The following is a 14668-nucleotide window of genomic DNA, read 5'->3' as shown; positions in this document are numbered from 1 at the left end:
AAATACAGTAAATCAAAGGTACATTAGCTCTCTCATATTTCTTTTTAAAAACTGTCAGTCTTGGAGAGAGAGCCTTAGAAAAGATTTCCCTCCTCAACAGCTGGGGATACTGAAAATGTTCGTAGAAAAAAAAAAAAGAGTTGGCAAAAAAGAACCAGGCCGCTAAATGGGACGAAAGAAATTGTTTTAAAATGAGTTGGTAGAATTTCTTACCGGAAACCTCAGAAATCTGCTGCCCTTTTTAAAACAATGAACTCAATCAAACAGAACTCCACTTCAGGAGACCGGGGGATCCGTCCGGAACGCAATTAGGCAAGGACTTTACGGAGCGCTCTTAGGAACGGACTGCGTCTCCTAGCAACCGGCCTGTAGCACCCGGAAGTGGCTTGAATGTCAAGAGGAGCGGGCTCTTTCTTTTCTTTTATGACTGCTAGAAGGAGTAGCGGGAGGAAGTAAGTGTCTTCGGCGAGCGGCGGGGAGTTCTGACGGCTTGGGAGAGAAAAGGATGCAAAAAGGGGGAGGGGGGACCGCGGCGTGGCATGGTGGGATGGAATTGGGACCAGGGTCCCAGCTGCTGAACTGACCCAGTGACTGGGTTGCTCTGCGGCCATTAGCGGGTGCTAGTACGTTATCTCCATGCCTCCCCCGAAATTTCACTTGCTCATTCCTGCAGAATAAGCCGCTGTTAAAGGCATAAGAGCCGGGCAGATAGGTTCCCCTCTTCTGGCTAGTTGGTCACCGTAATTGGGCTACTAAGGCTTGTGTGGGTTGTGCGAGGCTAGCTGAGTTATACTGTGCATATTGCTGCGTTTCCCAAACCCGAGGTGACTGAGAATTGTGGCTTTTGTATAGTGGAGTAGTAGTGGAAGGGGGGCGGGAATCCTACAGGCTGGAGAAAGGCACATAGGCTTATTTATTAATTAATTACACGTTTATTGTGCGCTTCTTCCACAAGGTTCAGAGTGGTATCATTCCCTTTCTTCCCCTTATCCTCATGACAGTCTTGTGAGGCAGGCCAGGCGGAGAGAGTGAGTGAGTGGCTCAAGGTCACCCAGTGAGCTTTGTGGCTGAGAGAGTATTGGAACCTGAGTTTCTCTGTTTAATAATACTCATAGTTCCCTGAATTCCATTCATACTGGCTCTAGCATCTGGTTTGAGGCATAAAATGCTTAGCCTTGCTGAGGCTATGTAATTCTGGTATTGATTGGTGTCTGAGTAGGATACTGCCTGAAAACCCTGTGCACCTTAGGTTATCTCTTGGGAGAAAAGGCAAGATTGCACCATGCAAACTCTGTATGCTGGAAAAGTCCTATTTAATAGCAAATCAAGGTGCATATGCTATCCTCTATACTGGGACTACTTAAGCCTTTTTTATTTCAAAAATTATATTTGGGGGGTTTTAGTGTAGGGAAAAGGTGAGTAAGGGGAGACATGATAGAGATGTATAAAATTCTGCATGGTGTAGAGAAAATTGATGGAATGAATATTTTGCTCTCTCTCATAACATTCAGGACAGAAAAAAGGAAGAACTCCACATCACAGTGCATAAACTACAGAATTTGCTCTGACAAGAATTAGTTATGGCCACCAACTTGAGATGCTTTAAAAGAGGGTTAGACAAATTCATGGAGGAGAGGGCTATATCAATGGCAACTAGCCTTGCTGATAATGTTACACCTCCTCTGTCAGAGGCAATATGTCAGTGAAAGCCAGTTGCTGGCAATCATAAATGGGAAGAGTGCTGTTGCCTTCATGTCCTGCTTTTGGGCTTCCTATAAGCATCTGGTTGGCCACTGCGAGAACAGGATGCTGGACTAGATGGGCTTTTGGCCTGATCCATCAGGCTCTTTTATTGTTTTCTGAAACAAGTACACATAAAACCAAATAACACTGAACAAAACTCAAATGTAGAACAGAGTCTTGGAAACACATTTACATCTCTTAAACCTTTTTGCAACTTTGGGATCCCCTCCCCCCCTTCTTTCTAGGTACTGGCAGTTCATTAGGATCTGGTGTTCTTTTCTGGGGATAAACACAACAGGTTTTTTCCTGCTTTGCATCATGCTTCTGATTTTATCTTCCCTTATACTCCAGCAGCTTGAACCTATGAGTGCCAGATTCTGATTTTACCAACTTGATTGTGGCATTACCTGACCCTGCTATGTTTAGACTGCTAGAGTGAGAGAAAGGAAGATACCTGTTTTCTGCCTTTAAGTCAGTGTATATCATTGTCAGGGAGCTTTTTATGTCGTCTGGGTTTCATGTGACAGAAAAGCACTTGGGCCCAATATCATATTACAGTGAAATGTGCCCAGTCCTCCACATCATCTCAGATAGCTGCATACCTTTGCAACACTTGTAAACTGTAACCCTCTCTCATTTGAATTTTGTATCAGTGCAAAGTGAGCTACAAATCTCTGCCACAAACTCACCAAAAAGCCTTATGTGAACCATTCTCTCTTTCAGTCCAAGCAACCCATTGGCAAAAGGATATAGTGATATTGACTTACATTACAGGGTTGCTGTAATAATTACAAGATAATTTATATGAAGTGCCTTGAACACTCTAAAGTGTTCATGATGGGGTAATGCTGCATTTGGATGGCCTCTGTTTCTGTTTGATACTGCTGAGTTATTTAAAGTGACAGTGTCAGTTAGTTCCAGTGGTCCGTTTTGCTCTCTCGGAGATATTCTCAACCCTACCTGCCAAGGGTTGAACCAGGATCTTCTGCCTGTAAAGCAGGTGTTCCACCCCTGAGCCCTTTCCCTAGTGATTAGAATCACTTTGCCTGTGGGGTGATGATGATGATTTATTATTTATACCCTGCCCATCTGGCTGGGCTTCCTCAGAATTATGAAATTCTATCCTGATGAGCACGGGTGGCGCTGTGGCTTAAACCACAGAGCCTAGGACTTGTGAATCGGAAGGTCGGTGGTTCGAATCCCCGCAACGGGGTGAGCTCCCGTTGCTCGGTCCCTGCTCCTGCCAACCTAGCAGTCCGAAAGCACATCAAAGTGCAAGTAGATAAATAGGTACCGCTCTGGCAGGAAGGTAAACAGTGTTTCTGTGCGCTGCTTTGGTTCACCAGAAGTGGCTTCGTCATGCTGTCCACATGACCCAGAAGCTGTACACCGGCTCCCTCGGCCAATAAAGCGAGATGAGCACCGCAACCCCAGAGTCAGTCACAACTGGACCTAAGGGTCAGGGGTCCCTTTACCTTTACCTATCCTGATGAAGGCCCAACAAAACTTGCCCTTCTACTCATGGGGTTCTTTTTTGTATTGTGGGGCATTGATCAACGGTGGGGGGGGGGGACGGACAATCAGGGTCAACACACAAGTAAAAAGCACCTCTCCTGCTTGCAGAGAGCTTTCAAAGTATGGATTGGGCCAGTTGACAGCTAGCTCTATCCACATATTCACTGTTGAAGGCAAGGGCCAGGCTGCCTGAGAAGGAAGAGTTTTAAAGTGTCCCAAGTTGGAACATTTGTAGGACAGGTGACAAATCCTTATCATTCCCTCACCCACTGATTCCCTCCTCCCCACACATAAATTCTCCAAGACCAACAGCTTTTAAGCCCAAGCCCCCTCCCCCCAATTTCTGGATCCTTTTCTGATGGAAAAATATGGGCAGAGAAAGGGCTTTTATAGTGAAGACCTAGTGGTATGGAAAAGATTAAGCCTGCCTTTCTGCCTGCCTTTTATTTTCTACAAATACCCTCTCTGCCCCTGTGATCTACCAAACTTTTGTTTGCCAATATAATGTGTAGTCCCCGTCCCCCCCTCACAAGATCCTGCTTTCTTGGAAGCTCCAGCTTGTCCCTCCAGCCAAAGTATGTGCGTGAACACGCGCACACAAGTATTTCAGAGGCCATTGAATGCTTCTTTTACAGTCCACTGGAGGGGAATTGCAACACTATGCATTTTGTTGTTTATTCTTGTTATAAGGTGCACTCTCTCCCTGCAGCTGTGCACCCAAGATCTTCCTGGCTGCACACATCCTTTAGTGGTTCCTCAACCCTTATATAAGTGAAAGGACTGGAGAGGAATTGGCCCTTAGTACCAGTAACAGTGGTCCTCTCCACATTACAAGTAATGGGACATGTACCAAGCAGACATCCCTTTTCTGCCTCAAGGGGTTGGGAATTCATCCATGAACAGACATTGCCTCCTGCATCATCATTTGACAGGCTGGTAGCGGTGGTGGTGTCTCTGAGTAGATCAGCCAGGGTGAATAGAAGCATTCGGAATGCAAACAAATTGCATTTCTTTTCCAGAGCAAAATGTCAGAATCACAGATATTACCATAGATCAATTGGAAAGTTTTAGCAGGGACATCTATTTTCTGTATCTCTCCCTTTCAGTATACTGTATATTCCATAAACAGACAGTAAGGTTTCCTTTCCAATCACTGGACCCATCACAGAGCATACTGCCCGAGGGCTGGTTGGAGTTTTTTGCTTTGCTGAAGGACAGAGAAGGACAATGTTTTCCGGATGTTGTTAACTCTGGGCTTGCCCCCGCCTTTGCTGCTAATGGTGTTTCTGTTTGATACTGCTGAGTTATTTAAAGCGACAGTGTCAGTTAGTTCCAGGGTCAATTTTTCATTTCTGTGTATAAAACCTGAGACGTTGATGTCACCTTAGATTTCAGAGTGATTTAAAAAAACTAAAGAATGCAATATATGCCTGCCTTAGTGGCTTTCATCTGAGGAGTCTGCACTACTTTATATAGAGTCTCACATAGGATATACATGGACTCATTCCCTTTGTTACTGGGCTGGTTCTTGTGCCTTTAAGGTAGAATTGAACCAATTAGCAGAATGAAACTAAGTGGTAGGAAAACCTTCACGTTTTAAATGCGTAAGCATCAAGCTGCTGTTCAAAGCACAGGCGAAGGGTGAGTGGCAAAACCTATATACAAGGCACAGTTAATAGCTGTGCCTGATAATGCAGAAAGTTAGCAGGTGCAACATTTTCCTGGCATGGATGTAAGCGGTGAGAACAGCTTTACTGGCTAAGTTTTTGCGTTGTGTGGCTGCTAAAGGCATAGCAACCCTGCCCAAGAAAATGCTGACAACCTTAGCCACAAGTTGTCAATAGGTTTGTCAGTACTGACCTAATGAAGTTTAATGACATGAGCATGGACGCATAGGAACATAGGAAAGTGCCTTACACCAAGCCAGATCATTGGGCGACCAAGCTGAGTGTTGTCTACTCTGACCAGCAGCAGCTCTCTGGAGTTACAGCATGGGCGTTCCCAGCTCTACTTGGAGACACCAAGGATTGAATCTGGGACCTTCTGCGTGCAAGGTAGATGCTCTAGCACTGTGTTATGATGAGCATAACTGAGGATGTACATGAGAATATAAATACAGTAGTACCTCTGGTTACAAACTTTGTTCCAGAGGTCCGTTCTTAACCTGAAACCGTTCTTAACCTGAGGTACCACTTTAGCTAATGGGGCCTCCAGCTGCTGCCATACCACTGCCATGTGATTTCTGTTTTCATTCTGGGGCAGAGTTCTTAACCCAAGGTACTACTTCCGGGTTAGTGGAGTCTGTAACCCGAAGTGTTTGTAACCCGAGGTGTTTGTAACCCGAGGTACCACTGTACATACATTTTTGGAGTGAAGCCAGTGTTTGACTAGGCATATCAAATGAAATGTTTTCCTATATGAAAAACACACTTCTTATTTTGAAGTATAACTCACAACTGGATTTCAAATTTGGATGATTAATCTGATACACTGTGGCAGTTCTTATGATGGTTAGCATAAATGTCTGGAGGGAAATTCCTATGCTGGCTATAGAGTTTCATTTGGTTGCTCTGACTACATTTTTAGAGTTGTTTTTAAACCTTTTGGTTTTTACAAAACCCGGCCAGGTACCTGCCATTCTTCTGCCATCTTCAAATGACACTAGCACTGTTTCTCAACTTTAGTTAACATTACCACTCTCTTGGTTTGCCCCTTGTGCTTCTACCCATCAGTATTAAGTATTATTTGCGTGTGTGCTTTTTGTTTCCAGGCTTTCTGATTTCCAAGCTTCCAGATCATGGTGCTAAAGATATTCTTCCCCATTTGCTGCTCGGCAGCTGAAAGTGGCCTGCTGGTTGGACGATGGATCCCAGAACAGAACTCCGCTGTTATCCTGGCTGTGATCCACTTCCCTTTCATTCCTGGTCAGGTAAAGCAGTATCTCTCCGAAATGCAACATGCAACACAAGTCAAGCTGTCTGTGCTGGGCTCATGGACTAAAACCAAGCAAGCAAAGGAAGAGAGTTTGGACAGGTTCCTTGAAGACCTTGGCACCATTTTTTCACACGACCCCTGGATCCAACTCAGCAAGGAGAAAGGAAGCAAGTTTTGGAGCTGTTCCGCCTCTTGGAAAGACTCTAATGGCAATGAGGAAGATGAAAATATATTGGTTTATTATGACCAGCGTAAAGTGATGCTGTCGCAGCTTCACCCTGCACAGGACCAGGTTGTTTCTTCTGATCAGAAGACAGTGGAGGCTTCCAAATTAGTTGCCGTGTTTGACACGGTTGCAAAGAGCAAGTTACTATTCATGAAGGACAGGTATGACGAGGGGCCTGTCAAGCTCACTCACTGGCAGTCAGAAGGAGTAGAAGCCAGTATTATTGTGGAGCTGCTGAAACAGGCCTCTGTTCCTGCATGTATGCTGATAACTTTCCTACTTTCACTTGTGTGTGGAGTCTGCAAAAGCAGGTATGTCATGTGTGATAAATAGGAACAAAATCAAACACATTTTATGCATAGCTTAAATCAGAAAGTTGGGTTTTAAAAAATGTCTGTAATATTTTGACATGCAATATTATGTTTTTCTGGTCAGTTTCCTAGTGCAGTGGTTTTCAGAGACTTCATATTGTCAGAAAAGTCATATGCGCACAAATTAATTAAGGAAAGAAAAAATGGGGGGCATCAATTCACATTAACAATACATTAACAATACAATAAACGTCAATACATCCATCTTAATTTACACGTATAGATCAATACATGCCACCCACACTAAAGGCTCCGCCCCTGGTAAGTACCAACCAAATGTGGGACACAAAAAGTGTCCCATCAGACAAGATGGAGCATAAGGAATCAAGGTGATCAAGATGGAGCATAAGGAATCAGGCTATCCTTAAGGTACTTTGGGCCCAAGTTGTTTAGGAATTACACATGTATATCAGTAAAGTTGTTTATGGTTTAGGAATGTATAGTGGTGAAATTGCTTTACAATGGATTAAAAACCAAAACTAATCTACAACATTTAGTTATTTATTTCAACAATACATTTATTTCAACGCAAAGTGCCAATTCTGCCACTTGAAGCAGTCGAGTGGGCACACATGGGGTAAGGCAATCTCGTAGGTAAACTGGTCCCAAGTTGTTAAGGGCTATATATACTAATAGTAACACCTTGAACTCGTCCCGGTAGCAGATCACCAAGCAGAGCAGACCTCTGAGCACAGATGTCATATGCTGACAAGGCCTCACTCCTATCAGCAATCATGCTGCAGCATTCTGCACTAACTGCAGCTTCCGGATGAAGTGCAAGGGAAACCACACACGGAGCACATTGCAGTAATCTTGAAGTAACCAGTACATGAACAACTGTGGCCGGGCTCTCCTCGTCCACGGATGGCCATAGCTGTCAAACCAGTTGCAGCTGGTAAATGGCATTTCTAGCCACTGAGGCTACCTGAGCCTGCAGTGACAGAGCTGGATCCATGTTTCATGTTTACTGATTCGCTGGCAATAACACCTGCGTTTCATGCCACATGTCAGAACTGTCAATGAAAGAAGTGTGTCCTTAACAGTGTACATTCCCCAGGTAGTCTTGGGCTGGAGCTCCCTGGCTTCTGAACATGGATCACATTTGACATGTTTTCTGTAGATGTCCCTGCTGTGAAAGTGGTTGTTGTGTAAAGTGTAGACTCCAGTGGCAGCTGGTGCCTGTTAGAACTGGAAGATCAGAAGGTAGGGAGGCCAACAGGAGGTGAAGCCACCTGTTCTAACATTTGTCCCTTCTCTTGCTGAGTTCAACAAGGGGCAACACAGAGGCTAAGGAGGGGGAAGATGGCCAGAAGATGGCTGCCCCAATCCCCAGCCCTGTGGAAATGCCATTGATGTTGGATTCTTCCCCTGTTTTCAATGGGAAGGCCTCTGGAGGATGGCCAAGTGTAATTCTGAATGGAAGTGAAGTTTAAAAGCTCTCCCCTGTAAAGCTCAGCAGGCCTTCAAGTGAGATCAGGTTGTGCTGCCAAAACCGGGGGATTGAAGTATTGTTTCCAAGCTGGCAAAGGGCAGCTTTGATTAATTCCATTTGGATACTAGTTACCTAAAGCATTCATGAGCAAACCATTGCAGCAAGCGTTGCCTCAGGCTATAGAGAGTAGAACTCCTCAACAGGTTTCCAACCGACTAATACTGTCATGAAATATTACAGCCAGCTTTTTCATACTTTCTGCCTGATGTGTAAAACTTGTAGCTTTCAGCGTGTCTTCAAATGCCTGGAGGGAACACTGGGGCAGGAATGGAGGTTTTGTGTCAAACTCTTGTGCATGCAGATGAATCTCTGCTACCAGAGGTAATAGGTAGAGCCAGTGCTTTTTTTTTCTGGGGCTACACAGGAATATGCATACCCCTAAACATTTTGTGAATCTTTTAACTTTTGTCCATTTTCATTCATTCCTTCATTCATTTACTGTATTTATTTTCCCCGATTTGAACTATAAAATGGTGATTTTCTTGAGTCAAAATGAGAGTACTCCTAAAAATTTTATTTGTTTTTTTTTTAAGAAAAAAAGCACTGGGTAGAGCTAAAGCAGTTATAGCAGTTCTGGATGTGACCAGTTTCTAGCAGCTCAGTGGAGCATTAGCTGAAGGTCAGATCATGGAGCTGCAGGGAATCAAGTGGTCTGTAATTGGCTGGGCCCCCTTGGATCCTTGCTTACTCTCTGGGGGGCCTCCTGTCTACCTTATTTGGGTGAACGGGAAGACCCTTCCCTACGCAAGAGGTTGGAGAGCAGGCTGCAAGTCACATGAGAGGATATTGGACTGCACACACAATTTTGCTGGCCTATTATTTATTTATTTCATGACCTGCCCTTCATTAGCGTGTCCCAGGGTGGATCACAACCATTAAAAATTAAAAACAGTTTAAGACAGTATAGACACTGAAACAGGGTGTGCCATAAATAGTATAGACACCATTCCTATATGATACTTGTAATGCAGCTTTTCAATTGAAGCGAAAATTTTCAGCTTTTGCTTGGAAAATTAAATGAAACCACACTATAAATGGATGCCAATATAAGTATAGAAATCTATCTCACAGGAGTCGTCCCCCCCCAATACTACATTGAACTATATCCTGCTCTTTAGCACCACCTTGTGGCATACTCTGGGTATGACTGACATCGGATAAAATTCAAAGGACAGATCGATGGGCATTCATTATTTTATAGTGTCAGAGAGAAGGACGAGGGCGTAGCCTTCCACCCCTAAACTGCAAATGTGGTTCTCTATCAATTTCCCACCAAACTGCAAAATCTATGTTGGGGGAATTCCTTTATTAAGTCAACAAAATATAACAAAATAGTGTACTTTTTTTAAAAAAAAAAGTTTTCCAGAACCCCCCTTCAGGCTAGTTATAATGAAGATAGATAGATAAGAGTTCGGGAGAACTGAAATGCTTGCACACTATTTTGTGATACTTTGTGATACAGTGGTACCTTGGGTTAAGAACTTAATTCGTTCTGGAGGTCTGTTCTTAACCTGAAACTGTTCTTAACCTGAAGCACCACTTTAGCTAATGGGGCCTCCTGCTGCTGCTGCACCACCGCTGCATGATTTCTGTTCTCATCCTGAAACAAAGTTCTTAACCCAAGGTAATATTTCTGGGTTAGCGGAGTCTGTAACCTGAAGCGCCTGTAACCCGAGGTACCAGTGTATTGCTGTCATACAGAATTTACTCCTCTTTTTCTTTTTTAATTTTTGTATTACCAGAAAATTGTATGAATTTTCTGGAATAATATCCAGGTCAAATAAGCCTTTTTTGGTCACTGAAACATAAAGGAGAATTCCACGAGCTATCATATTTATTTAATGTGTTGCAGGATGTGAATTGGTTTTATATAAATGTTGCAGAAACTAATGCGGATAAGGAATGAAACAGAAGAAATATATTATCACAAGCCTTAAATGGGAAGCTGTTTGATAAGGAGATATGTTTTTTACAAATGTAATCACATTCTCCATTAAAAGCAACATGAGTTGAAGAGTTTCTAGGTAAATTCTGCTGGTCTTTCTGCTCTGCATTTAAAATATTGAACAGAAATCTTAATCCTGGATTAAATAATTCAGAAGGCCTAGTTGTGTTCTCAGGTGGAAATGGGTTAGTTCCCCCCTTCCAAAAAGAGACACTTATGGTTTTTCTACAGTGCAGCATGCCACTAGCAAAAACATTATCTGAAAAGCTTTTTAGAGCTCCTCGTAGTCAGTTTAGGATTATATCATCCTGAATAATCTGGTGTCATATTCAAATGGTTGCTAGTTCCAGATTATTCATCATTAAGTTTAACAGTGTCCTATATAATCAATTAAACTGATTGAAGGTTGCAACCCTAGATATTAGATTTAAAAATGTAAAACCCAAAAAAAGCCCACGCACAACATTTTCCATACTTCTGTTTCTACTTTGTGCTTTGGAATTCTCTTGTGGTAAAATAACGTCCTGCAGACTGTAATTCTGAAATAAAAGGAAATATTAAAAGGAAATTATGTTTTCCAACATGACTTTGTATGTCTCCCTATTTATGTCGCCAAGAAGAGCAGTTAGCCTTAGGCTGCCGCCACCCATTGGGTCTTTTAGAGCAATCAACAAGCGACACTTTCTTTCCTCTGTCACTTCAGATGTTGATATCAGGCAGGCCAATTGAACGGATGTGCGTTCATTTCGCTCCAAGGTGGTGGGCTGCAGCAAAGTGCAGAATAATTCGGGGAATGTGAGCGGGGAATTGCCCTGCGCTGCATTTACTGGGGATGCACCTCAGCTGTCCAGGGTGGGGCAGACAGGGATGAGCTCCGAGGCTTTGAACCTGACAAACCTTTTGTGAAGGGTAGCTGAAAAGGCCTCAAGGGCTGCCCACCGTGAATTTGCTGGGCTTTTACCAGCTTAATGGTTATTACTGATGCCTTTGAGCAGATACACTTGTGTGACAACCAACCAGGTAACAATGGGAATGTGTAACGGTGCAAATCCAATCTGGTGGCATGTGAACTTTTTCATTCATGAGAGATCTCCTTCCATGGAGGCCCAAATGGCTGGTTGAGGGGTGTGGAGAAGACATGGGTTCTGGATGTAAAGGCATTACAATGTGATCACTGCAGCATTTCAGAATTTTCAAGCGTTTTCATCTGAAGAAGCATGAGGAGTCCTGGGAATCTTGCACAATCATTTTCATTGACTGACTTTTTTTTGTTTTCAAATCTAGAGTGTTGACGTTTTGGCCCTTGTCTTTCATCTGGAGCAAGCTGTCAACTTGTGAGCAGCTGGGGCACCGGCTGCAGCACCTCCAAATTATCAGTAGCAGGCGGAAGGCTCCAAATCAGACTCAGCTAATGAGGTAAGGCCTGGAGGTGGGAATTCTCCTGGTAGATGTGAACAGGTCTGTGTCCAAATACATCGAAACAAGCTATGCGATTCACAAAAAAACTCTCACAGTTCCTATTAGTGGTATTGCCCAGGAATCAAAGAACTACTCCAAACATGCCCAAGCACCCTGGCACAGCCCAGAAGGATATTCTTTCTCTCTTTCCTTCTTGTATATGCTGATCTGTGACAAGCTGGTAGGCAGATCCAACTTCACAAATCGAGCCTGTTCCCAGCCCTTACAGCATTCAAGAAAGATGTGGACATTTGTAAGCAATAACTACTGAAATCTTAAAAGCCAGGAGCACTGTGTCATCTGGTGGCCATTGGGAGTGGTAGGATGGAAGGCTGTGTGGCCAACAGGAGACAGAGGCAGAGCCAATGGCAGATAAAACCAGCTAATTCTAGTTTTGTCCCCATCCTCCCCCCTGCAGAGTTCTGCAATGGCAGTGCTGAGGTTAAGAAGGAAGAAGCAGTGCCACCCTCTGGGCCTGTTCAAAGTAAAGGCAGGCAGGTAGAGGCTGGCTAAAGACAGAGTGAGGGTGTACCATGTACCCTGATGGACCAGCCACCACTCTTTGTCATGGCCTTGCTCAACTTGGAAAGACCTCCCTGAAACTAAAAACTGTGGGATATGTTGATTAACTATAGCACAGAAACGCTTAGGGCTGACTTTGTGGGTTTTTTATGAGTGAGGTGGAAGACTACTATCCCGTTGCCCAAAATATAATTGCTGTCTGTTTGCTTTGCTCTTTTTCCGGAAATGCGTTTCTGTTCCATGATGCTTATGGTCCGTACAGCTGCACCTGAGAGTTTTAGATTAGAACATATTTTTATGTGTGCCCCCATATTCCCACCCACACAACTTCCATTCCTGTCTAGCAAAAAAAGAGGTTGCCCAGGAAACAAGCCTGGCAAGCATTGACGCAGCTGTTGGGAATATTTGTACCAGCGCCTACCTTCTGCTCCTTCCCCAGCTGCAGTGACCTCAGATACCCCCTTGAGAACATCCAGCATTTCATGACCCAACGACTGCATTGTATGCCTTATATTTTTATTTGACTTTTCTTGTTATTGTTGATTTTGGTTGAATCACTTTGGGGGTTTTTTTTAGTTTTGAATCTTCTTAGCTCCAAAAAGCCAATCCAAAAATTATATTTTTACCTTTACTGAATGAACTGATCCAGTCCCGTGGACCACTCTACCAGATGCATACAGGCTCTGCTGGCATAATGCAGCTGTTGGAACATCTGATACCTTGTACTAAGTCAAACCCATTATGTCCATGTAGCTTAGTATTATGTACACTGACTGACAGCATCTCTCCAGGGTTTCGGGCAGAAATCTCTTTCAGCCCTCTTTGGAGATGCTGGGGATTAAACCTGGGACCTTCCGCACGCAAGGTGAATACTCTACCAGTGAGCTGCAGTCTTTCCTCATAATGGTGGTGTGCAAATAGGTTTATCAGAATTGACCCCTGTGCCTGTCTCAGTGCTGAGTGATGCTGGGCTGTCAGAGCTTGAGTCAATACAGCCTTTGCCAACTTGGTGCCCTCTATACATGTTAGACTACGGTTCCCATCAGCCCCAGCCAGCACAGCCATAGGAAGCTGATGGGCATTGTACTCCAAAACATCATGAAATCGCCAGGTTGGCAGAGGCTGAATTAGGGTAAAGTCTGAACTGGCAAACCATCATTTCAAACCCACTTCAAACCATGGTTAGTGCTGTGGCTTGGTATAATGTCTGAATTGACAAGCATTGTTGCTTTTGTTGTTTAACGTCCAGAAGCACCTGGAGGTGTAAGTAAAGAAGCAGCTCTAAGCCATGGTTTTACCTGCCTGTTTGGAAATTTTAAACTATAGTTTGTGTTCTATAGGCAATTATTTAATTAAAAGCATTTATACACAGCCTTTCAGTAGGAACTAATTCCAATTTGGTTTAGAATAACAGCATTAAGTACAATAACAATATTAAGAGAAAAAGTATGGATTGCTAAAAATCTAGCCATTCCTCTCTTGCCTTGAACCTGAATTTATTTATTTCTACCCTGGTTTCAGAAAAGCCAACATATTTCTTTCTCTTCTGATTGACATGACTCTTGGGATACTACTGATGTCCTGGCTGTACCAGAAGAATCGAATTGGTCATCTTGCCAATGCCCTTGTTCCAATGGCTGATGTAAGTTTTTTGGCTGAGCCTCATACCCCTGCGGCCAGCACTGTAAGGATTAACTAAAAATGACATCAGCTCCAATATGGTGATGGGTCACTTGCCAAGGTGTGTCTGGCACTTTCATTATACGGTTTTCGTTGTATACTGCAGACACACCTCTTCATCTCTTTACCCTGGTCTTTGACACCTGAGATCTGTACTTTTAGGACACCCTACCCCCACCCCCACTCTTCCTGTGGCTGTAATTTGTTTTTAACTGTTTTTAGTGTTGTATTTTAAATTGTATTGACCTGGCCTTAGGGTGAAGACTGGGTAATAAATCCATAAATCATAAACACTAGCAGTGCAGTGAGGATGTGCAGAATCATAGAATTGTAGAGTTCAAAGGGATACAAAGAATCATCTAGTCCTGCCCTCTGCAATGCAGGAATCACAGCGGTGCGGTTTGGGGAGAGCTCCAGGGCCCAGATGCAGAGGTTTGGAGGGCCACGTTTGGCACTTGGGCCTCATGTTCCCCACCCCTGGTTTAAATAAATAAATATTTCTTCTACCTTCTATAATTTCTAGAGAAGACAGTTGTCCATGTCTATTTTATAGCAACCCTACATAGCACAAGACACACACTTGAGTATTAGTCACCTTGCTGAGAGACCCTTCTGCCTCTCTCCTCCTTTTCCAATGATGCCACACATGGAGGCAATCAACTGCCTGCACTGCAGGATCAACCTGGCATCTGAAAATCAAGATGTGCTTTTCCTGGCATCAGTTTCCTCCAGCAGAAGCAGTTCTAGAATGAGTCCTGAGCATTTGATTGCGCATTGGGAAC

The 14668-nt window shown here is 43.6% G+C and overlaps 1 protein-coding gene across 2 annotated transcripts in view; it reads left to right on the top strand.

Annotated features, from left to right (window-relative positions):
* Window positions 1-14668, top strand: part of PIGQ (phosphatidylinositol glycan anchor biosynthesis class Q) — a 31488-nt gene that overhangs the window by 287 nt on the left and 16533 nt on the right. The window contains exons 1-4 of one of the 2 annotated variants that reach the window (XM_081888012.1): window positions 328-452; window positions 6029-6729; window positions 11511-11642; window positions 13728-13848. In XM_081888012.1, coding sequence (XP_081744138.1) covers window positions 6056-6729; window positions 11511-11642; window positions 13728-13848 — 927 coding nt within the window. In that variant the 5' untranslated portion in view covers window positions 328-452; window positions 6029-6055. Of the gene's footprint in view, window positions 1-327; window positions 453-6028; window positions 6730-11510; window positions 11643-13727; window positions 13849-14668 lie in introns of those variants that run through there. The other variant, XM_081888013.1, reaches the window with a different exon arrangement.

The sequence above is a fragment of the Podarcis melisellensis genome (genome assembly GCF_964234715.1).
Source record: "Podarcis melisellensis genome assembly, chromosome: 14".
Lineage (NCBI taxonomy): Eukaryota > Metazoa > Chordata > Lepidosauria > Squamata > Lacertidae > Podarcis > Podarcis melisellensis.
The sequence above is the reverse complement of the archived record's forward strand: the minus strand, read 5'-3'. Positions and strand labels throughout refer to the sequence as shown.